At 40.6% G+C, this 24246-nt stretch overlaps 2 protein-coding genes across 7 annotated transcripts in view; both read left to right on the top strand.

Annotated features, from left to right (window-relative positions):
* SLC35A3 (solute carrier family 35 member A3) overlaps positions 1-21593 on the top strand; it is a 46204-nt gene extending 24611 nt beyond the window's left edge. For 2 of the 6 annotated variants that reach the window (XM_084851768.1, XM_084851772.1), the window contains exons 5-8: positions 880-1051; positions 2875-2993; positions 6502-6635; positions 11927-14342. In XM_084851768.1, the coding sequence (XP_084707894.1) occupies positions 880-1051; positions 2875-2993; positions 6502-6635; positions 11927-12017 (516 nt within the window). In that variant the 3' untranslated portion in view covers positions 12018-14342. Of the gene's footprint in view, positions 1-879; positions 1052-2874; positions 2994-6501; positions 6636-11926; positions 14343-16230; positions 16856-21351 lie in introns of those variants that run through there. The other 4 variants (XM_084851769.1, XM_084851770.1, XR_014790470.1 and 1 more) reach the window with 3 other exon arrangements.
* SLC71A1 (solute carrier family 71 member 1) overlaps positions 21479-24246 on the top strand; it is a 42669-nt gene continuing 39901 nt past the window's right edge. Inside the window, exon 1 of the mRNA XM_084851758.1 lies at positions 21479-21593. Coding sequence (XP_084707884.1) covers positions 21558-21593 — 36 coding nt within the window. The 5' untranslated portion in view covers positions 21479-21557. The remainder of the gene's footprint in view (positions 21594-24246) is intronic.

Genomic DNA, 24246 nt, shown 5'->3' with positions numbered 1-24246 from the left:
ATAGTGTACAAGTTGCCCAGATCATGTGTCTCATAATTAAGGGCACAATCCTATGCATGTTTAGATAGATAAAAGTCCTACAACTCCCAGCATTCTCCAGTCAGCTGGGGAATGCTGGGAGTTGTAGGACTTTTGTCTGTCTAAACATGCATAGGATTGCGCCCTATTTTAGGTCTGCCCTATTCTTGCTGTGTTGTGGCACCAGACACAATATCTTTTTGATACTGTACTTTAATTTCTCATATGAGAACTTCTAAAATAAAGAATTCCCCAATCCTGCGCATGTTTACTCAGAAACTAAGCCCACTAAGTTCAATGGGACTTAACTTCCAATTAAATGTGCACAGGATTGCAGCCTTAGACATGCACACTTATGAGGGAGCATGTTCCATTGAAATGAGTGGGACTTACTTCTGAGTAAACATAAGATCAGGCTGCATGTGTGTTGATAAACATGAAGTAGCAACAAATCATAAAGCGACCAAAAAAAAGTTACAGAAATAAATTTCCATTAAAATATTGTTGTTTTATTTTAATCTGAAGGCCAATCCATAAAACTTTTGAAGGGACTTTTAAAAAACCTTTCTTTTGGCTTTCTTTCATCAGTGCAGTTTGTCTCAGTTCATAGTGACTAGTTGTTTGTATAGATTCACCATGCACTTGAGGACCCATCAGGAGGTGGGTCAGTGTTGACAATAGCTGTTGATGGGTATAAAGGTTGTGTGAATTGGCCTTAAATGACAGCTGGGTAGAAAATGTTTCTGGTGTTTTATTTTCGTAAACAAGAAACAAAACACAGACTTTGTATTCTGTTAATTTTATTCAGCAACATGTGAGTACCATTTTAACATGCACGCTTATTTTGCTTGTTTCTTTTAGTGGCCATCAGATTCACAGGCGGCAGCAACTAAAGAACTTTCGGCAGGATCACAGTTTGTGGGCCTGATCGCGGTACTTATAGCCTGCTTTTCAAGTGGATTTGCTGGAGTATATTTTGAGAAAATTTTGAAAGAAACAAAACAGTCAGTATGGATTAGGAACATTCAGCTAGGTAAGTCTTATTTAGAGAAAAATCCAGAGCAGAGATTTAAATGTACATCCGGATGTAATCATAGTACCTCAATGTGCTACGTGTAATCAAATCGTTACAGAAGCATATGCCAAATTTTCCATTAATGTTGCTAACAGGAACTCTAACACTTGCATCCTGTTCAGAATGCAATTATTGTTCACTTATCGTCTGACTCAACTGGTTTTGTTTGATTTCTGATAGCATCTAATGAGTGCTAAAGACCATGGCTCTGATCCAAAGTACAGTGCAACTAGTACCATGAGACTAAGGGAACTTTTGGCTTGGATTTTTTAATTTTTTTTTTGAATAGCAGCCCCCTCCATGCCACATCACAAACCTCTTTTGAAACTGAGAGGACTTTTTTTTAATGGGCTCTCATTTGGCATTGCGGTTCTTTGGTCAAAGGCAAAAAGTCAGCTATCCCACTTATAATAGCTGTTTGGATCCTGGCATATGTTTTACATCAGAAGCGGATTAAATTTGACCAGGTATTTGCAACTCATACTCTAATCTTAATGTTGCAATTATATATCCTGTGCCTTTATTTTAAGAAAAAACAAACTGGGAATATCATGTGTCCCACAAAAAGGATGAAGAAACGCATGCCTTCATTTTTAGCAAGAGTCACAAATATACTACGAGCCTGTAGAAAAGTGCCCCAGATCATACATTAGATTTACATTAGATTTACATTAGCTTTACAATTATAGCTTTTTAAATTGCAGTAGAAGGCCTCATGTTAGCAGTTAAATCCATCCTTAATAATTTATTACATTTGCTAATTGCCTTTCTGCTAAAAGCACTCAAGGCAAAATTCAAAATTCTATTATGGATCACACAATGAAACAACAGTAACAGTAAAATGTAACAGCAAAATTTAATACCATTTAAAAAGCACAGGAAAACGGAGAATCTTCTATGCTATACATAAATGTTAACAGTAAGATGGCTTGGCAGGCCTTCCAGGGAAACTGATTATACGCTGTGATACTACCACGGGGAATCCTGGTCTGGCCCCCACAAGATTTCACTTCACGTAGAGAAGGAACCTAGAGCGAGGTTTCTCCAGGAGATTTAAAAGAATAGAGAGGTTAATATTTTTATTCAATTTATTTATTTGCTTTCTGCCTGAAGGCCCCCAAAGGTAGCTAAAACTGCAAGCAACAACTATTTATTCACTACTTTTCTGTAATAAATGACACCCAAACAATAAAAGCAACAATCAAGATAACAAACTGACAAATGATTAAAATATAAAATGTAGGACTAAAATGGCTAAGTAGCAACTTTAGAGTAAAGCAGCCTTTTTAAAAGCAGAAACCCTTTAGTGCAGTAGACAATTGCAGATTAAATCTTGTTTGAACAAATAGGTTTTCAAGACCTAATGGAGGAGATGTTCCTTTACTCAGATAGGATAGGCACAGGCTGTTTAGGGCATTAAAGGTCATGACAAAGGCCTTGAACTTGGCCCTCTAGCAAAAAGGGAGCCAGAACTGATGGGCCAACCCTGGTTTGATTTGTACCTGTAAGCAGCCCTAGCTATCAGTAAATGGGCTGCAGCTCTCAGACTATCTTCAAGGATAGCCCCATGTAGAGCACATTATAGTAATCGGTACAGGAGGTTATCGCCATATGGGTTGTATCCAATATTAGTCTGACGTAAGTCCCATTCAATTCAATGGGCTCACTCTAAGTAGGACCAACATTGGGTACAACCCTATATCTCCACATGCATATGAATTAAGGGGGTTTCTTCTTTTTGCTGCTTGTTTCACTGATTCAAAATCTGTCTTATCTTTCAGGATTTTTTGGTAGCATATTTGGATTGATGGGCGTGTACATTTATGATGGAGAACTTGTATCACAGAATGGATTTTTTCAAGGTTATAACAAGCTCACATGGATAGTTGTAGTTCTGCAGGTAATGCATCCATAGTTACATTTTTACAAACAAAATTCAGCTGGCATGTTTTCCCACAGAATAGAAGTGCCCATTTTTGGAGGAAATTACCACTGCTAGTTATTAATCAGGACCAATTATGATCTTTCAGTTCAATTACTAGTTAAAGATCTTTTGATTATAAAAAGCTGCCCCCAATTAATGAGGCAGATTATTTTTAAACACTGATGGCGCAGTCCTATGCAGATTTAGACAGAAAAAAGTCCTACAATTCCCAGCTTGTCCCAGCCAGCCATGCTGACTGGGGCATGCTGGGAGTTGTAGGACTTTTTTCTGTCTAAATATGCGTAGGATTGTGCCCTGAATTATATTTAAAATAAGCATTTACAAGAAAAACAAGGATGGCACCAAGCCCGCACCACCAACCTATGTATGGCAATTGTCAACTCAGAAATGACATTTTCCCTTCTCTCTTACATGAAAAACGCCTGTTCTAAGATTGCGCCTTCTGTGATGTGTGGGTATTATCTAAAAATAGAGTATGCTTTTTTCTTCAGAATTATTTATTCATATGTACATGTATTCAGAATTAATCAACTAAAACCTATATAATTAATACCTATGTTTTCTTTAATCAGATTGCCCCTCTAATACTAATGTGATTGATTTTTGCACTTCATTGCCTTATGTATTGGTATTAACAGAGACTCTTTATGTTGTGAAACATTGTGTAAAGACAACATTTTAAATATATATTAAAAACAGCTATTAGCTCTGCTTGATGATATGTAAACATGCAGCTCCTCAGTAGCACCTCCTAACACTATACTTGAACAATGTCTGTGCTAAACAGATAGCAAGGTGATATAGCCTAGTCTCTGTTGGTGCAATCCAGGGGATATTTACACAGAACTAAATTCTATTGAGTTCAATGGTTCTTACTCCCTGATAAATGTGTATAGGATTGTAGCCTAAAGGTGTGAAGTCGGAAGTCCCTGGTTTCAATCTTACCTCAAGCATGAACTGACTAGATGGTCTTGGGTAGCCACACTCTTTCAGCCTCAACCATTCATCTGAACTATGGGGACAGTAATACTGAGATTCTCATAAGGATTAGAAAGATAATATATGTAAACTGCTTTTTAACAGGCTAAAATGTGCTGGGTGCTTGTGTTATTCAATCTGTTATTTTCCTCCTGCCTTTAAAATTGGTCACTATAAGATCCAGTTGACACGTAACGGCACATAACTCACCCATAGTTAGTTGTAGCTGTGCAGCAGTGAGTGAACAAGCACATTGCCTCCTGTGTGCGCATTGCGTCTGCTTTCAATTAGCTGTAATGAACAACCCAGGAATGTCCTGTTCCTGGGTTGTTATCATGACATCCGAACCTGGAACTCTGGGTTGTTTAGGGCATTAAACATCCCAGAGTTAACCCAACAACAAACCATGGGTAATTTTTGGATTAATTCTGGGTCTTTTAACCCCTAAATAACCCAGAGTTCCAGATTTGGACATCGTAATAACCCAGGAACGTTCTGATTTGTTCATTACAGCTGATTGAAAATGGAAGCGACAAGCACACAGGAGGCAGTGTGTTCACTGCAGTTCACCCCCACTAATTCCTGGCTTAAACAACCCAGGAATCAGTATGACAACAATGCTTCTTAAGATATATTTTAAAATTCTTACACAAAGTGGATACCTTCATTGAGGCTTCCCAGTGCAAGGCTGGGTCATCTTTCCCATAGCTGGAAGTATAAGTAAAAGTTAGTATGAAGCCTATCCCATTTGGAAAATACACACACACACACACACACACACACATTTGTGATTTCTAGACCAGGGGCAGGCAGATGGTAGATTGGGATCTACTGGTAGATTTCTAGGTTGCAGTAGATCAGTAAGGGGTTCTGCCCCCCTCCTGTTGAACAATAGCAACAGCAAAAAGCCTCCTACATTAGACTGCTAAAATAAAAAAAAATACTAGGAGGAAAACAGGAGCAGACGTGTGTGAGCTCTAGTTTTAATACTGAAGACAAATTCCTGATCTGATCATGTGCTCAGAAGCACCTTCTCTCTCAATTTTATTTCCCCTTCCTGAGCCACCATTTTGCATCTGTTGGACCTCAGAGTTCTAGTGAGAAACAAAGTAGATCCCATGAGCCTAAAGTCTGCCTGCCCCTCTGCTAGACAACTGTCAGTATGTTTTTCTACTGATTTGACTGTAGCAATGAGGTAGGTGGAGAAGTTGTAGGGTTCTGGCCCTCTCAGGGATGTTCCTGGACACATCCTCGATTGTCAATTTGTTTGATTTTTAAGAATCTAGTCCTTCTACCTCTGGAGATGGAAAAAAAATGAGGAGAGCTTATCCATATAATTGTTCTGCTTAACGAGTAAACCTGCTTCCAGGATCCTGGCCAATGAGCACAAAAGTACTGGGACAATTGACAAGCACTTGACATATATCTTATTAAAATCATTTAATTAACATTAAAAGTATTAATCAAACATCTACCCAAATGTAGATGTTTGCTGGTTTGCATTGACTTACAATGGTCCCTCCAGTATATTCTTATGTCTACCTTGCAACAACAGCATTTTTGACCACAGTCCTGACTTGGAAGCAATAGAAGAAGAGAACGTGTGCTTTTCCCAGTTCCTCTCATCTCTCAAATTAAATTCAGCCTTGAGCTCCAGCTGCGTGGGGGATTCTGGAGGAAGTTAGGACAGCATTCAATGTCATTACCTCTCCTTCCCCACCCCAATTTCCACAGATATCCACAAAATAGGAAATGTACCAAGTTTCTCCTGACTGAATCCCTAAAAAAAACTGGTATCAAGCTTTTAAAAAGTAATCTTTTAACAAGTAGTGTGATTTGCTTATATATTCTTTTTAGTAAGGCTATGTTTAGTTGATAAATTAGTTAAATTTGTTTAAAAATATTTTGATAAATTAAAAATGCTGATTGATTGGCAGGTTTTTTAAAAATAAAATATATTTAATGCAATACTTATAAAAGCATGGGTGGCAGTTGTACTCTTGGAAAAGGCATTCCTCCCTCTCTTCCATAGTATAAGATCTATCTTCTAAGATGTGGCATGTGCACATCTAAAAATAATGGGCAGTATCCAGTCCTGCCCTTTCACTGGCAGGAATGATCACCAGAGCAACAGGAAGCTAGTGCTCCCTACAGCAACCAGAAACTAGCTGCAATTAGTGTTTCCGGAATGGAACAAGTCAGTGAAGCTTGTGGAAATGAGCTAGTTTTAGCTACTTTCTGGGGTTTCTCTAGGAAGGGTCATCTTCCTGTTGCGCTGGTGGTCATTCCTTCCAGTACAACTTAGTGGGCATTGGCAGATTTCAAGCACTGGATGCTGCCCCAAATATTCCCCCCCCTTCAGGATTGGTGGTAGTGGGGTAATAAGCAATATATATGCAAAGGCAGATTTAATTGATTAAAATTCATATAATTAATTAAGTTCTTTAAAAATCTGGCGACAACCTACTTTTTAATGTTTTGTCAGGCACTTGGAGGTCTTGTTATAGCTGCTGTTATAAAATATGCAGACAACATTTTAAAAGGATTTGCAACGTCTTTGTCTATTATATTGTCAACATTAATCTCGTACTTCTGGCTGCAAGATTTTGTCCCTACAAGGTAAGACTAAGTTACATAAATAATTCGAAAACTTATTTGTTTGGGTATAAATGATTATAATTAAACTATATTTAAACACTTCAGTAAGTTTGTAATCTAAATACTTTACAATATACTAGAGCATCTGTTCTTTGCACTGCAATTCCATACATGTCTATTCAGAAGTCCCATCGAATTCAATGAGGCTTACTCCAGGTAAGTGTGTGTAGGGTTGTAGCCTTTTTGTAATAAATCGATATATTCATGTATTACAAAATCGGGCTTTCTGGAAGGTGTTCATCAAGACTTGAAAAAGATACATTTATGATAGCACTCCAACTGCTAGAGCCACCATTGTAAAGCTAACTTTTCTGTCCTCCTTGCTGTCTGACTCCTATCTTATGCCTCTGTCCACTGATTTTCTTTTATTACACCTTGCACACTGTTCTTATTTTAAACCCTGACAGAAGGTGCTTCCAGATGAATGGCTTCTAGAGCCACCTCCCTAAAGACATTGTGGAGCTATCCATGTTTCTTCCGTAATAGATTTTCTTTGGTAAAAGAAAGGACAGAATTAGTGCTAGGAAAACACACAGAGGTTACAAATGGAAGACAATGTTATCTGGACCTTCATAAAATTCCATGAATGAGGCAAAGAGATTACACAATAAAAGCCCCATCTGGAAGCACCCAGAGCATGGATGGGGAACAAATTCAACCTATGGGTCAAAACCAACTCTCTCATTCAGGCTATTTAAAATTCCCCAGGGCTGGATCAAGCTATTTTTGATCCCACCCAAGACAGAGTACCTCTGTAGGCCACATCAAGGCTGTTATTTTGAACACGGATAGTTCTTAGCTAAAGAGCATAACCTCAGGAGCAGTACAGTAGCAGACAATACAGTTTAGCAGCTCTGAATGGCCTTCCTCCAAAGGACCTCATGAAGCTTCAGGGTGAAGCAAGTAGACCCTTGCATCATCAATTTCGTGTGATAAAAGCATCAGCAAGGTGGAGCAGTGTAGAAACCTTCCTTTCCTCTAGACTGGGAAGGCAAAAGGTTAAGAAGATGGTTCCCTCCCCTCCTCCAAATTTCCTCAACAGCATTCTTTTCCAACTTCCTGTGAACAACTCACAGCCATGCTGGTGATATGATGGGAAGAACAGACGGACGACATGTTCGTGTGTGTGTGTGTGTGTGTGTGTGAGAGAGAGAGAGAGAGAGAGAGAGAGAGAGAGAGAATAAACATGTTTATGAACTTTATGAAGCAGCCAAATGGGAAATGAACAATGCTCATTACCACCAAGAAAGAGTTTCTAACTCCTGGACTAGAGTAATAATTTTAACTAACAGCACTAGATCCAAAGAGTCATGTTTACACAGATTTTTCTTTTTAGGTAAGCAATAGCAAACAATATGAGATGTTTAGATTACATCTATATTAATGTGGACTCAAATGTTTTAAAGAGTAGTTTCTTCACATTTTTATTACCTTGAAATAGATGGCATATCTTTGTACAAAACCATACTATGAAATCCTCTCCCCAGAACTTCATTTTGAGGTTGCAATCTGAAGTACACTTACGAGGGAGTAAGATCTCTACTTCTTTCCCCCTCAAAAAAATACACACTTGTAAAACAGTGACAGGTCCTGATTTTGTTTAATGTGTTGTATCAACAAATAGATTTACAAGATAATAACCAAAGTTACTGTTTAATTAGAAGTCCATTTCTAATAGCTCACCCATCAGTTCAGATAAGGAAAATTATCAGATCTGGTATGACATCTGGCTGAGTCACTTTTTGTTTGCTTCTGATCTCATGTACTATGTGTTTCTAAAAAGAACATTCTCCGTTTATTACAAAAGTGTTTATCTGGTTGGGCTAATGATGGGCATCCTGAGCCCTGAAACAATAAATACTCTGATCTTTTCAGTTGTGATCAGAACCAAGGTTAGCTTTGCTTTTGCCTGTTAGCAGGCAACTTACAGGAAGTTTAAAGGGGCTAGGCATGCAAATGGCACAGCCATTTAATAGTAAATCCTATGCATGTTTACTCAGAAGTAAGCCCCACTGTATTCAGTGGGGCTTACTCCCTAGTAAGTGTGTTTACAATTGCAGCAAACCTTAACACACTAGGGACTAAGCACCATTGAACATAGTGGGATCTACTTCCAAGTAGATCTGTGTAGGACTGCGCTGGAGGGCACGAGGCTGGGGAAGGAGGAGGGCACGAGGTTGGGGAAGGCCAAACTTACTTGATGCTCAGCTATGTTTTCACATGATCAACACATCCAAAGCACCTAGTATACTGGTTAAAACTTGTAATGACTTGTCCTTAGAATGTGACGCCAAGGAACAAGGAAGAGACTACTGAATGTGCGCCTGGCAACTGCTTGTTCATGGAGAGATCATTTATCTTGTCTGAACCTCAGGCAGTTTTAGAAGTGTTGCAGCTCAATGGTAGAGCACATGCTTTGCATGCAAAAAGTCCCAGGTACAATCCTGGACATCTTCAGGTAGGACTGGAAAGACTCCTGTCTGAAACCTTGGACAGCCACTGCCAATTAGTGTACACAGTATTGAGCTGTATGGATAAATCTGACTCAGTGGGCCAGTTCGCATAACAGGACAGTCCACTGTGGATTAATTTACCCACGAGGAGCTGCAGTGCATACCAGCCACCCTTTTTATGAATATGCAAGCCCCAGCCAGGGGTTGCTGTGGCTTGTCATGTCATGCGAATCCAGTTGGTGGGGGTTATTTGAGGGTTAAACAACCCTTGCATAACCCTAAAACAGACCATGGGTTCTGTGAGGGTTGTGGCAACTCCTGAGGCTTGCATGTTCATAATGGCGGCCGGAGCTCCTTGCAAGTAAATTAACCCACAACGGACTGTCGTGTCATCTGAACATGGTCAGTAGAAGGCAGCTTCTAATATGCATATGACTGAATAAAAATTTGATTTGTATCTTTCCTTCCTTATTCATATGCTTTTAGACAGAATGTATTACAAATATCAAAAAATCAACAATGCATTCAGTCAAAAACTGAAGTAAAATATTTTCCTCCAGTCGAGACATCTTAGTGCCAGGATAGATTGACTGATTTTTGAAGGCCAGGTCCACTGTTTCAGCAGTTTTGAATCCTGCAACTCACACACTCTGGAGTCTTCAGCCTCAGCTGCTGTCTTCCACACAGCCAGCGTCTTAGTTCCACGCCAGTCAGATCTACACTAGCCCCCCCCCCCCTTTACTGTAATGCTTGGCTCACTCACACTGCATGCAACACATTCCCCAACCTATTATCCTGCTGCTATTTTTGTCTCAATATTTCATTTTTTTCCCCCAATGACTTTTTACTACCAGGAAATGTGTGTTACTGGCAGGAGTGGCTTTGAAGCTGTAGGACTTGTTTTGCAACATTTTCCCCCAGCTTCTTCCCCTCCACCCCATCACCTTTTTGGACAGTTCCTGCCTGCCACATCTCCGAGTGCTGCACAGGAGCATGATGAAAAAGAAAAGGAGGGAAAACATAAAAGGAAAAGGAAAGAAGCAGAATCCTTTTACGCAGTGATCGGAGCTCGCAAAAAAATAATTTCTAAAAGAAGAGGTTACAAGGTTCAGGATTGCTAGGGGAGAAGCCCTCTCCTCTGAGCTGTCCTTAGGTGGGAGGGAAGGGTTTGGTGGGAAGGAACCCCCCCCCCCCATTTTGAGGCTATTGTTCACTGCGTATCTACAGAGCTGTGCAGTTGTAAGTAACTACAAAGTTTAATTTTAAGCCTCCACAGCTGTGAAGGTGCAACATGCCATTACTGGACTAAACAACAACAGCAACCTGAAATGGCAGCATGACCTCCCACCTTTCTCACAATTTCACCACTATACTGTGACTTCTGGCATGTGTTCTCACTATGAACACAAAGAATAAAACACATGTGACTGTTCAAATTCCTCCTAGTTCTCCCATGATTGCAACACTTTGCATTGGTGTGCAGTACTTGATCATGTTATAAACACAGCAGATAACTGTGCTGTATTCATTGACATTTTTAAGATTGTACCCCAGTACTGCTTTTCCCACCCTTTTGTTGACTATGAGTGCTACTCCATTTCTTCTAAGGGATTCTTGCCCACAATAGTAGATATGATGGTCACCTGAATTAAATTCGCCCATGCCTGTCCATTTTAGTTCGCTGATTCCCAAGATGTCGATGTTCAATCTTGCCATCTCATGTTTGACCACCTCCAGCTTACCTTGATTCATTGATCTGACATTCCAGGTTCCTAAACAATATTGTTCTTTACAGCATCGGATTTTCTTTTCACCACCAGACACATCCACAGCTGAGTGTCCTTTCGGGTTTGGCCCAGCCGCTTCACTCTTTCTGGCGCTACTTGGAAATGCCCTCTGCTCTTCCCCAGTAGCATATTGGACACCTTCCGACCTGAGGGGCTCATCTTCCGGCGTCATATCTTTTAGCCTTGTGATACGTTCCATGGGGTTTTCTTGGCAAGAAAACTCCCTGGAAAAGACCGTGATGCTGGGAAAGACTGAAGGCAAAAGGAGAAGGGGACGGCAGAGGATGAGATGGCTAGATAGCATCACTGATGCAATGAATATGAACTTGAGCACGCTCCGGGAGAGAGCGCAGGACAGGAAGGCCTGGCGTGCTATAGTCCATGGGGTCATGAAGAGTCGGACACGACTGAACGACTGAACAACAACAAAATTCATTGACATTTGCCCACAGAGCAGCAATGGTGTTTGGGGGGGGGGGGGATGGCCCAGTAGTGTCTCACAAATGAAAGGTGTTCCAGTGTAGATCCTACCAATGAGTCTGAGAGTGCTCCAAGACCAAGAGAGAGAGAGAGATTCTTGGCCAATTCACTCTCAAGCAACAACATGACTTGATTGAGACTTTAAGAATCACCTTTATTTATTCATTCATTCATTCATTCATTCATTTCATTTCTATACTGCCCAATAGCCGAAGCTCTCTCTTTTACCAAGCTAAGAAGTTATATTGTTGTGCAAAAGTGTCAGTTACCATATATCCTTTATAAGGTGTTTTTCATTTCTTCATTGGTGTTCCAGATCCTTTATAGACTTCTGTAGATGTCCTGGCTTTTCATTGCATGCCTAAGACTGGAAAACATAAATGGTAGGGATGTGCTTATAGAAAGAATGGGGAAAACAAAACTAATGAACATTCTGGTCCTTAAAAAAAGTATCTTGATCTACACAATATCCAGTTTATGAATGTACAAAACATATACATTCTAAGTATTCTCTTTTTCTTTTCCCATTTAGTGTTTTTTTCCTTGGAGCCGTTCTTGTAATAGCTGCTACATTCCTATATGGTTATGATCCAAAGCCTGCAGTGAATCCTATTAAAGCATAGCAGACTCTTCCATACCAGACCATTTTGCCAAGACTGTGCATTAAGGACCTCAAAGTAACTCTGTACAGAGGACCATCAAGCACTGGAAAGGAAGAGTTTACACTGTATCTGAAGAATGACATTAAATAATGGTATACGGGGGACAAAGGGATTAAAGACAGAAAACAATATGTACCTCTGGAAAAGAAGGAAGGCCTAGAGCAAAACTTGAAGGGAACATGTTGCTTCTAGTACCTGCGATTAGAAATGCTTCCAGCTTGAACTCTGAGGTTAAATCAGAGTGACTTACTGTTTTTGACAGCTGCAAAAATGTCCTATGCACTCTTCTTGCAAGAACTCATGACAACACTTGTTGAATCATATCTGTTTTTGCAAATTCACTATTTCATCTTAGTAAGTATGTTTTTTTTTTAACTTACTGTATACCTGTAAGTATCAAATCAAAGAGAAATAAGATCTAGTTCTACAGTGATGTTTCTGATTTAGGTGTTCCTATTTAAAAACCTGCAACGTATGATTGAATCATTCTCATTTCCAGATTTTTAATATTTTATATAGAAAGCTGAATTAATAAACAGAAATTGGTGTTGTAAAATATATCTATATACATTTCTTACAATAATCTTTCTTGGTAGATTCCATGAGAGGGAGAATATAATACTTTTATCACTTGTGAATTTAATCAGTAATGGGGTGTGTGTGTGGTTAGGTCACTAAGGGTGCAATCCTATGCATGTTTAGACAGGAAAAAAAGCCTACAACTCCCAGCATTCCCCAGCCAGCATGGCTGGCTGGGGAATGCTGAGAGTTGTAAGACCTTTTTCTGCCCAAACATCAATAGGATTTCACCTTAACTGTGCTGCTGTACCATTCCTACTTAAATAAATGGGAGCCTCATTTAAATAAATGAGAAGGCCTATTGAAACAAATAGAGGCAACATAATTACAGTGCCTGCTGTTTTTCCCCATGTTCGGCAAATGGCCATCGTACAGTGCCTCATTGAGATCAAATATGGGTTTGTTTGTTCAAAGAACAATCCCTTTTCTCGATAAGCAAAAAATCCTTGTAACTAGCTTACAGTGCATTTCATTGCTTAAACCTTTAATTTGAAGATATTTTTAAACGGTATTTTTAAAAAATTATCCATGTAACTATTTAAAAAGTATTATCATTCCTTTTGGAGCCATGGTGGTATATCATGTGTATATCATGTACTATATTACAGAGCTTTAAAAAAATAGTTGGAAGAATTTATGTAACTAAAGTGGTTCTGTTGAGTCCTGAAATTGCATTGTTAGAATACATGCTAATTGTATTATCGAAGAAATGAAGAATATTATTGTGCAATAAACAGAGGGCATGATTCCTCCTGGTGTGAGTGGAGGGATCTTCATAAGGCCCAGTGGAATCCTTCCCCTTGTTGTTGAACATGAAGCCTGAAAAAAAATTCTGAGCTGGGGCCCAGGTTGAAAAGGGTGGGTTGGATGAGCTCCCATTCCAGGTAATTGCTGTCAGTGGAGAAGGGCTCCATTGCCCATTTGGCAATCCTTATATGCAGACACGGCTGCAGTCACACCAATAGGGATAATACCTTTAGTATTTTGGAGGGTTCAAATCCAAAACTTAAAAAAATACACCCAGAGTACTTAAGCCAGTTAGATGCTACAGAAAGGCTCTATATGATATATTTTGGCTGCTTCCATGCATGTATGTCGAAATGTAGGTTGTGCTCCAAGCCCTCAGGGGCATTGCTGCTAGGAAGTTGTGGCTTCATCCATGGAAGGCTTGTTGACAATCTGTGGTTCTCCATGTGAATATGTCACTGGAACAGTTTGGCATCATTGTGTGGAACTCTAAAAAAGAAGACGTTCGAGCCAGGAGTAAGAGAGCTCCTGTGACTCTCACGACTACATTAGGGGTTCTTTTTGGGGAAGCTGTGAGTTAAACTGGTTGTAGTGTCAGTTTGCTCCAGGATCTTATTCTATTCTGCTAAAATACTTCAGATTGTAATCCTATGCATATCTACTCAGAGGTAAGCCCTAGGGAGTTCAATGGGACTTACTCCTAGGTAAGTGTCTATAGGATTACAGCCTCACTTATATGTATCAAGCAGCCCTTTTAGTCAAACCTTTTAAGAAAAGTGTTATGTTAGTGTACAACAATGTCACAGCTATTTCTTTAAAAAATGGTGAATAATGAATTTACAAATGAAATGTTAATGATCACTTGCTAGCAACGTCTCCACTGATAACGGTAAAAGTAATTTATGTTCCAGACATTGATATTGGTAAAGAAATAAAGTGTTTATGATGGCAACGAGCTTTAAAATGTTTTCCAAAATGGCAGCGTTGACTTGACCACCCATATTTAACAGAATATGCTAGATAATTTTGAGGGATGTGAAAATGAGCTCATCTAATTTTCCCCCACTCCTGAGTTAACTAATCTTGTGCCTCATTAATAAATAGCTGCATTTTTTTTGTGTTACAAGGAGAAGAGAAAACTGGAAAGCTTCTCAGTCAGATTGTTGTGGTAATGGCCTAGAACAGCCTTCTAGCTGTTTTCGACTACAGCTCCCAGAATTCTTGACCATTGGTTCTGCTGGCTAGGAGAGTTGAAGTCCAACACTTCTGGAGAGCACCAGGTTGGGGAAGACTGGCCTAGACAAAGGGCTTCTTTACATGGAGCTTTTATCCTGCTATTGAGATTGGTTACTCATGGAAGTTTGTGGGTCCTTTAGATGATGTCATTAACCTCCAGGGTGTCTCCCGCACTAAATGACTTTTATTCCATTTTTTAAAAGATTGGAGATAATAAGCTATCAAATTACAGCACTTGAGGTCCGCTTGAGTTCCCTCTGTGACAAGAGGAAAACCTGCAATAAGAGGAGCTAGACCAATGAAACGTAAGGAAGGCTCAGATAAGGGAGGGAAGGAAGCAAGTGTAAAGGGAGTCTGTCATGATCCTGCATTTAAAATGGAAAGCAGAAAGCCCTGTTTCAGGGCAAGATTTTAGGCTGGTGTAGAGATGCTCAAAACGTCATTCACAGTGTGTTATGATGACATATTAGGCAGCTTGGGTGCAGCTATGCATGTCTGAAGAAACCTTACCCCATTGTGCTAGAAATGAATGTACACACTGTGGGATGTGACAAAGAGAGGAGCTACAGGTTATACCTGCAAACATAGGTTTCCGAAGTATATGTCTGCTGATTAGCACAAATGCAGTGTGTGTGTGTGTATAACCCTGCCTGCGTCTGCTAGTGGTCCACTGGAAAAGCCACCCTCTTCCAGTCTAGTTTCTTTCCATCCAGACGTATTCCAGTATCAGAACCTGAGTGGGGGTGAGAGGGGGAACACTAAAAATAATGTTGGGATTTTCAGGAGCAAATTGGCAGGCAGAATCATAGAATAGTAGGGTTGGAAGGGGCCATCGAGTCCAACCCCTTGCTCAATGCAGGAATCCAAGTCAGAGCATCCCTGACAGATGGCTGTCCAGCCTCATCTTGAACGCCTCCAGTGTGGGATAGCCCACTACCTCCCTAGGTCATTGGTTCCATTGTCATATTGCTCTTAACAGTCAGGAAGTTTTTCCTGATGTTCAGCCAGAATCTGGCTTCCTGCAACTTGAGCCCATTATTCCGTGTCCTGCATTCTGGGATGATCGAGAAGAGATCCTGGCCTTCCTCTCTGTGACAACCTTTCAAGTACTTGAAGAGTGCTATCATATCTCCCCTCAGTCTTCTCTTCTCAAGGCTAAACATGCCCAGTTCTTTCAGTCTCTCTTCATAGGGATTTGTTTCCAGTCCCCTGATCATCTTTGTTGCCCTCCTCTGAGTCCTCTCCAGTTTGTCTGCATCCTTCTTAAAGTGTGGTGCCCAAAACTGGACACAGTAGTCCAGATGAGGCCTAACCAGTGCTGAGTAGAGGGGAACTAGTACTTCCCGGGATTTGGAAGCGATGCTTCTATTAATGCAGCCCAAAATAGCATTTGAGATTATGTTTAACTGCGAAAATAAGTCTAACAGAGATCTGTATAAGAGATTGGACTAAACTGAACACGCAAAATGTAATACTTATTAAATCAGCTACTAATGAGTTCTTCCCAAAGGACAAGTTAGCATCTTTACCTAGTTCGTGTGCTTTGTGATTACTGGCTTAAGTGGGTGTTGTTTTAGAACTAATGGAAATTATTAATATCCTGCATTGACAGAAATCCGTTCTTGTGTATAGAAAATCCCAGCCAAAAGAGAAGAAGCAAAACTGAAGTCACCTCTTCTTGTGAGTAGAAGTGACTAAATACTCAGAAGCAAGCCACTCATGTTCATTATGTTTTTCAAATCTCCTTTCTATGCCCATATGGAAATTTCAGTGGGCTGAACTGAGGTGTAAACATTAGCACACAAACATGTCTGTGAATATACTGAAACTGTTAATTATGGGCAACGAGATGAAGCCCACATTATGACAATTTTAGGTGAGGCTCTCATTATGCTCTTATTTAGGTAGAGTAAGGCCATGATGGAGAATACATTTTTTGAACCAAGGCTCTATTATGTGTGAGGATCATGTATGCTCCTGCACCATAGGGAAAGCTTGGTTCTATATGGATTCAAGACAGTATTTTTCAGCCAATTAAAATTACTAAAAGCCCAAGTAGTGACCCTCTGCAGGTGTCAAAATCACAATGTTAAATAATGCTTTTCAGTGTCTATTTTGTTTCTGATGTTGCTGATTTTAGAACAGGCCTTGCACTGAGGTTTTTGAGCTTCTCTTCGCAATCTTAAGGTGGAATCCTATTCATGCTTAGACAGAAAAAATAAAAAAGTCCTACAAGTCCCAAGTCCCAGCATTCCCATTTAAAAATTACTACTTTTTAAATGCCATGTAAGCTCTGATTTCCTTAAACAACATCTAGAAGAATAGTCACATTAGTCTGCTGTAGCAAGAACAACAAAGAGTTTTGTGGCATCTTAAAGACTTACACATTTATTATGGCATAAACTTTCATGGACTAGAGTCCACTTCATTTAATGATTCTGATGCAGTAGAGTCTAGTCCACAAAGGCTTATGCTATAATAAATGTGTTATTTATTTATTTATTATTGCATTTATATCCCGCCTTTCTTCCTCTTGCAAGGAACCCAAGGCGGCTTACATTATCCTCCTCCTCTCCATTGTATCCTCACAACAACAACCCTGTGAGGTAGGTTGGGCTGAGAGTCTGTGACTGGCCCAAAGTCACCCAGTGAGCTTCCATGGCCAAGTGGGGACTAGAACCCGGATCTCCCGGCTCCCAGTCCGTCACTCTCACCACTACACTACACTGGCTCTCTTTAAGGTGCCACAAAATGTCTTAGATCTTAAGTGGCCCTTCTGCCCGCATGGAAAGCTTTTGATCCAGCAGATGAGCCTGCAGGTGGAAGGGGGAGAGATAATTGTTGCAGGTTCTCCTACCCCACGTCCCCATGCAGCCCTCCCACACTGTTTAGATGGTCCTTCAACCCTCCAAAGATTTTAGTTTTTATTACTACAGTTCTGTGTCTGGGTTACATTTACACTCCCTCCCTATGCTGGGCTAATGCTACCGGGATGTTTGAACTACCTCTAAATGGGTAGAGGGGGTACAGGAGTTTATGGGCTATCTTATCTTGAAAATTACTTTTTGTTTCTGGGAGTAGAGATGTATATATTATGTAAAATTCATTCTGTCTGCATTTTACAGATTGTCAGGTACCTTTCATTCCATTGTCCGCTCATCGCTGGAATCGAATTTTTTTCATTTCCAAACCTGCAAAAATATGCAAATCCCCTCACAATGCACAAATCCTCTCAAAATGTGTGAATGTTCACACTTTACCCTGTAGGGGTAATGCCCATTTTTTGCCTTTTTCTATTTTGCTTATTTTTCTATTACTAAAATTGCACAAAATTCTGGAAAGTTTGAAAAACAGTATGCAAGTCCGCAGAATCCACCTGACTGGGAAAAAGCTGGTCCGCTGAGAAATCTGTAGGTCACATTCATAAAAATCCAAACTCATTTGATTCCATTGCGGATTTCTCCAACGTCCCTATCCAGGAGTAAAGTCCCATGGTTACTTAACACCTCTCATCCAGAGGATTACAAAAGTACTTAATAAAAACAAGGAACCCAGTTGATTTTAATAATTTTGACAGCGCTCCACCCTCCACACACACACAGAGTTCTAGGCATAAATAAGGCCTATGATTAAGTAGAATGCGGGAATACCATGTAACTGAGAGGAAGTGATTATAATTTTGAGTTGCCTGAATGGAACTTAGGCTACAGTCCTAAATTCACTTACCTGGGAGAAAGCTCCATTGGATTCAATGGGACTTTCTGAGCTGACTTGTATAGGATTGCACTGTAAGAGGATAATTGAATCCTGTTATCTGAGGAAATAACTGATAGTACTGTACAGAACAACCTATAGAATTATGAAGAAAAAATTTGAAAGACTGAAGTGCACTGGGTGGGGCAGGTGAATGACCTTAAGGGCCAATATAACAGTCTGCATCCATAGACTGCTGTTTAGATGTTTCCTGTCTTAACAGTCTTCATAAGAAGCCTTTGGCTTTTCTTACTGTTAAATTCTATTTTGCAGATGGGGAATGTGACTGATGGGGAATGCTTTGCCTAAACCAACACAGTGACTAAGGGTGCAATCCTATCAGGATAGGCGGCCGCCTCCGACCTTCGAGGCAACTGCCTATCCAATGCAGGGCAGGAGAAGCGCGGAGGGGATCATCCCCTCCGCGCTTCAGTGCCCTGCATTTACAGCTAGACAGCTGATTTCGACTGTCTAGCTGTGGGACCTTGGAGCACAGGAAGCGGCAGCCGGACGACACGATGTGTTGAACTGGCATTTCTGACTTCCCCACCCCGACATGCCCGCAGGAATGCCCAGTTTTTGCCACTCTGCGCTCCCCTTCCAAGGAGGGGGTGGAGGTCAGTTCTCAGGGAACCGACCTATCCTATGGCCATCCAGCCACTGACTAGTGGCCATAGGATTGCTCCCTCCATGCCTGACAAGTCATTTGATCCCAAAATCCAATAGGAATATCTGCTCCTAAGAGCCAACACAGATATTACCATAGCCAGCTAACTAGCACAACATGTGAAGCAGGGATTCACAAACCATTGCAGCAGCTATTTCCATGATTCGAAAAACTGTATTTATTTTGCTATTTTGCTACATTGCTATCCTGCTCTTCAGCCCAGTGTTCCCAGAGCAGCTCACAAACCTGAGAAAAATTAAAAACATACAATAAGACCAGAATACATAAAATACAATAAATAATGATAAAGCAAAGTGTTTTTTCTAATCACAGACATAACTGCTGCAATCGTCCATGATTCTCCAGTTCAGACATTAATTGAAATACTAAAAGCAGTAACTGAAAGTTTTGAAATGTAAGATCTGCATAGCTCTTAATTAATATGGAGTTGCTCTTGCATTCCTGAAATAGTGTCACTGTTCCTTGTGGTTCCATCCCACACTATTCAGTGCTATTCATGCAGCATGGGGATTAACTGCATCATTGGGCTGTCCCTCCTTATTTCCTATATGCAGACATTACAGAAGATGTGTGCAATGAAGCAATGGGCACAGAGCAAACATGCCATTCTTGAAGCATAAGAATGGGTCATAAGATAAGTGACCTTTTATGAATGGGTCATAAGATAGGTGCCCTTTTTGAATAGGGCACCTGTTGATAGGTGCCCTTTTATGAATGGGTCATAAGATAGGTGCCCTTTTTGTGGGAACGGTTTTTATGTGGTGACATTTGAATGCCTGACACAGAAGGAGCCAATTGTGGAGGTCCTTACCATGCTATTATTGCCTAGCCAGGAATGGAATTGGGGGTGAGGACCATGTGCTAAGGACCCCTATGATTGGCTCCACCCACACGCTGGCAGACATTTAAACACTACAACAGCATCATGGGACAAACCCACAGAAAAGCAGCTCTCATGCTTCTGCTGTAACTTATAGAGCAGCCTTCTCCAACCTGGTGCCCTCCAGATGTTTTGGACATCAACTTCCATCAGCCTCAGCCAGCATAACCAATGGTCAGGATTGCTGGGAGTTGTGGTCCAAAATATCTGGAGGGCACTAGATTGGGGAAGGTTGGTAAAGAGTACCACAGATGCTCTTGTTTGTAGTTCATGCAGCTGGGGACTCACTAGTGTATTTTTACGGTAGCTTTAATATACTTGAAATCAGTCTTGGGAATTAATACCTCACTATAACATACACTTTATTTATAATGAGTGTGCGGATCTATTTTTTGAACATGTGTAATATATATATATTTCACTATTGTCGTTTCTATCATCAAAGGAGTATGTATCCCATACATTTTAAAGAAGCCAGAGCAATGGCAAGACAAAACAAAATAATAGCAAACTAATACTGATGTGAAGAATTTGTCTTCAAGCAAGTTTAACTTGCCATGTACAGCGGTAGCTAAAATTAAAGATGGCCAGGTTTCTAGGCTAGTTATTAGAGATCCACCAGCACAAGTCTATATTCGTTAAACACTTAGTCTCACTTCTGAGTGCTACCAGTCATCATACTCCCTTGTCACTTCATTTGTCACAATGGCCACAATACCTATTGTCTACTCAAGGTTCCACAGGCCTCTGGTAGGCCCAATATCCAGCACCGTGTGGGAATAATTTTCCATCAGATTCACAGCCTATTTAAGCAGATTTAGCTTTGACATTGGCTTAACTGGTTTGCAGATTGAATTGTATGGGTGTGTGTGTGATATATATACAAAACTGGATATAGAGCTTTCTATAAAACAGTTAAATGTAAATGACTTTGTAGTCTTTATTGTTCTCTTAGCCAAAGAAGAGTATAGTTGCTCCACCTCCAAGCTTTTGCTACCATTCATACAAAAGGATGGGCTAGTGTTTTTGACTTTGCTTATACATGCCATCTCTTTACTGTGACTTTCCTCTGCTGCTTTGTCTCCCTTTTCAGAATGCATTGTGTATTTGGCAAGAATATTTGCTTTTTAGTTAAAATGATGTTTGATTATGATGGATATATTTTGTCTTATTGGGTTTTTAGAAATGTAATTTTATGGCTACACTTCAAAGAATGTAAAAACCTGGGTTTTGTTCATTTTTAATGGATAAATCTTTCTTGATATTTATAATGCTGCTGTTTGATTTCTTATTAGCAGTTGCTCTTTGTACTATTGAATCTTTTGATCACATTTCATATATGTGACCATGCACCAATTTAATACATACTTTTTGTTGAAGCCTTTTTTTAACCCAGATCAACTTCTTCTTAGGGATGAAACCACTGTTGCACACAAAAAGAAGTCTGTGGCGCCTACCTAGTCAGAATCTGCTTAGATCCAAGGCAACCTGTGGCCCTCCCAGCTTACGACTCCAATTATCCTTCACCATTGGCTATGCTGGAAAGGACTGATGGGAATTATAGGCCAAACATCTGGAAGACCTCAAGTTGACCACCCCTGTCCTAAGTTCTCAAACTATGGGTCAAATTCCACCCCAGAACCACCTGGAAGAGGTATCAAAAAGTTCCAGTGAGGGAGAGAAAATGGATATCGTTCCTCACTCACGATAGTTTGTAGGTCCTTTACACGGCTTTGTCATCCTCTAGAGCCTCTCCTGTGCTTTGTAACCATTATTGCAGGCTTTTTCCCAATGAGGGAAGTCTGGTATTTTTCTGATTGGCATTACAGAACCCTTGTTTATTTGCACAATTTCGCTATACCACAGCATCACCTAGCGATTGTGTAATGGAACATATAGATAGGCAAGGAAAGAAACTCCCTGGAAAAAACTACATGTACAGGAGCCAACCTTAATCCCACAAAGAATCTGGAAGCCCAAGCCTCTGTAAAGATGCAGGTTGAAAGCCTCACGTAGAAAAGCCCTCTGTGTTTGGCACTTCAGGCACCCAATGACTCCAAAGAAGTGGTGAGACAGACCTGGGATGAGATGACATGTGGTAGGCGGATGGAGTCAGTGGTGTAGTGGTACATTTTGAAGTCCTGGCATTTATAACAGTGCCTAGAGCCACACTCCCAATGACAGTCCAACAATGCAGGCAGCTATGAAGATCCATCCATCCATCTCTCTCTCTTTCTTTCTCTCTCTCTCTGCACGTGTATTATATATGCGTATATGTATTTGTTGCTGGGAAAATCTGTTTTCCCACAGCTACTGCGAGGATTGCAGCTAAGCTCAGAGGAAAGAGAAATCTCTGACGGGTGGTAGCTGCAGGTGATGTGATCGTTCTCGCCAATCAAAAAGTACTGGCACTTTGATGCTGCAAGCCTTAGTTTCACTGGACTGGATGGAGTTGCTAGGAAAAGGAGAATTCTACAGCAGGCAGAATCTGTCTTCCCTCCCTGTAGCTAGGGCTTGCTGATGCAGCTACCATGACTTTCCTGTTTTTAGAGAGGATCACTGCTCTAGGTGGAGGAGATGTTCCTATGGCATTCAGCTGCAGACTGCAGTTTATTTATTTATTTACTACTTTTCTATACCGCCCGATACCAAAGCTCCCTGGGTGGTTCACAACAATTAAAACCACTGGCTGACTTGCAGAACAAATTATTGGAGTTGAGTTCAGAAACATGGGTGGGCAAATTCCAGGCACAAATCCTATGCATGTTTAGAAAGAAAATCGTCCTACAACCCCCAGCATTCCACCAGCCAGCCATACTGACTGGGGCATGCTGGGAATTGTATTACTTTTTTCTGTCTAAACATGCATAGGATTGCACCCTAAGGAAAGTAAATTTTAGAGAAGGGGGAAGGTTTGCATTTGTTTGTTTTTAAGACTGATGAATGGTTTAGGATGGTCCTCTCTGCCTGACTTATCTCTGGGCCTGACTCATCCATCACTGGTATCTTGATGCACTTGCTTTATTTTGTTCACTGAAATTCAGCTGCAGGGGACAGCCAATTTGGTCAGAGATGCAGCAGCAATGGGGGGGGGACCCTTCCTCCCCATGTTGTTTCCCTATTCAAAACTGCACTGTGCACACACTCCTGCTGTATTTTACTTGTGGGGCAAACAGCAGCTGGGAGGGAGGTGATCAGGAAAAAAAAGGACAGCAGAAAAGGGTCAAACAACACCTTTCCAGCCCCAAATCCTCTACTGCATTGAATAAATGGGGATTGGGTGGCTACTTCCCAATCAGCAAAAAAGGGGAAATGCATCAACATAAAAATGAGGGCAAAATTCACATAACATGGTCATACGCTAATTTATACGAATAGATGCAAACGTAGAAATAATTATTTTAGTTTAAATAGAAATATTGTACATCTCACGATAGTGGGGTATGTTAACTTTTGAAGATGCGCAACGAGTGAAAATTAACAGGTGAACCCAATTGCCCTTCCCTCGTGATTCTTGTGATAAAGAAAAGGCAAAAGGATTGTTGGGGGAGATGATGCTGAAGGATGCACAGAGCCCAATTCCCCATCCACTGGTGATCACTTCGCTGCCCCAGTGGGTCAGAGCAAGAAGCTGTGTGGTGCCTTCTTTGGCTGGAGATATTCCCTGGTGACATGAGACAAATGTGGGCATTTAATTCTCACCCATTCTGGTTTGCAGGGAGTAGTGGTGGGCCATTCTAGCCTGCACTATTTTTCTACAGAGGTAGGAAGTCCCAACCATGGTTAGAGCTCCTCTCCCACTTGGCCTGTCCCATTGCCCCATTTTCTATTATCAGAGTCTGTACACAGACTGTGACTTTGTAAACAGATAACAGGACCTTAGGCCCCTACCCATTTCTCATTCCTCTCACCCTCTGGTAGAAACCAGAAGGTGGGAATGCAGGCTGAGGTCCTATCAGGGCCCCAAAGGATAGAACATCAAGCCTTTTATAGAAGAAAGAGATATATGTTTCAATTTAAGCATTGGGTGCAGAATTATGTATTGATGGCTCCAAGTTGGAGACAGGTGTGCCAATTGCATTACCTCTTACGCTGTCATCACCTGTTGTGCAAGGTGCATATGAACTCTCCCTGAAGGGTTAATATAACCTCGAAATATAAGATGTTTTGAAAAACTCACTCAGTGGCTTGGACAGCTCCAACAAATCATGAAAGCTTTGTAGGTAACTAATCAGTTTCTCAGTAGTCTAAAGGGGTTTTACCTCTGGATAGAGAACCTGAACAGATCAGATGAAAAAATTATTTTG

Source organism: Heloderma suspectum, chromosome 4 (assembly GCF_057233095.1).
Source record: "Heloderma suspectum isolate Gila_16-S chromosome 4, 16-S_ref, whole genome shotgun sequence".
NCBI lineage: Eukaryota > Metazoa > Chordata > Lepidosauria > Squamata > Helodermatidae > Heloderma > Heloderma suspectum.
This window is presented reverse-complemented; position numbering and strand designations above follow the sequence as displayed.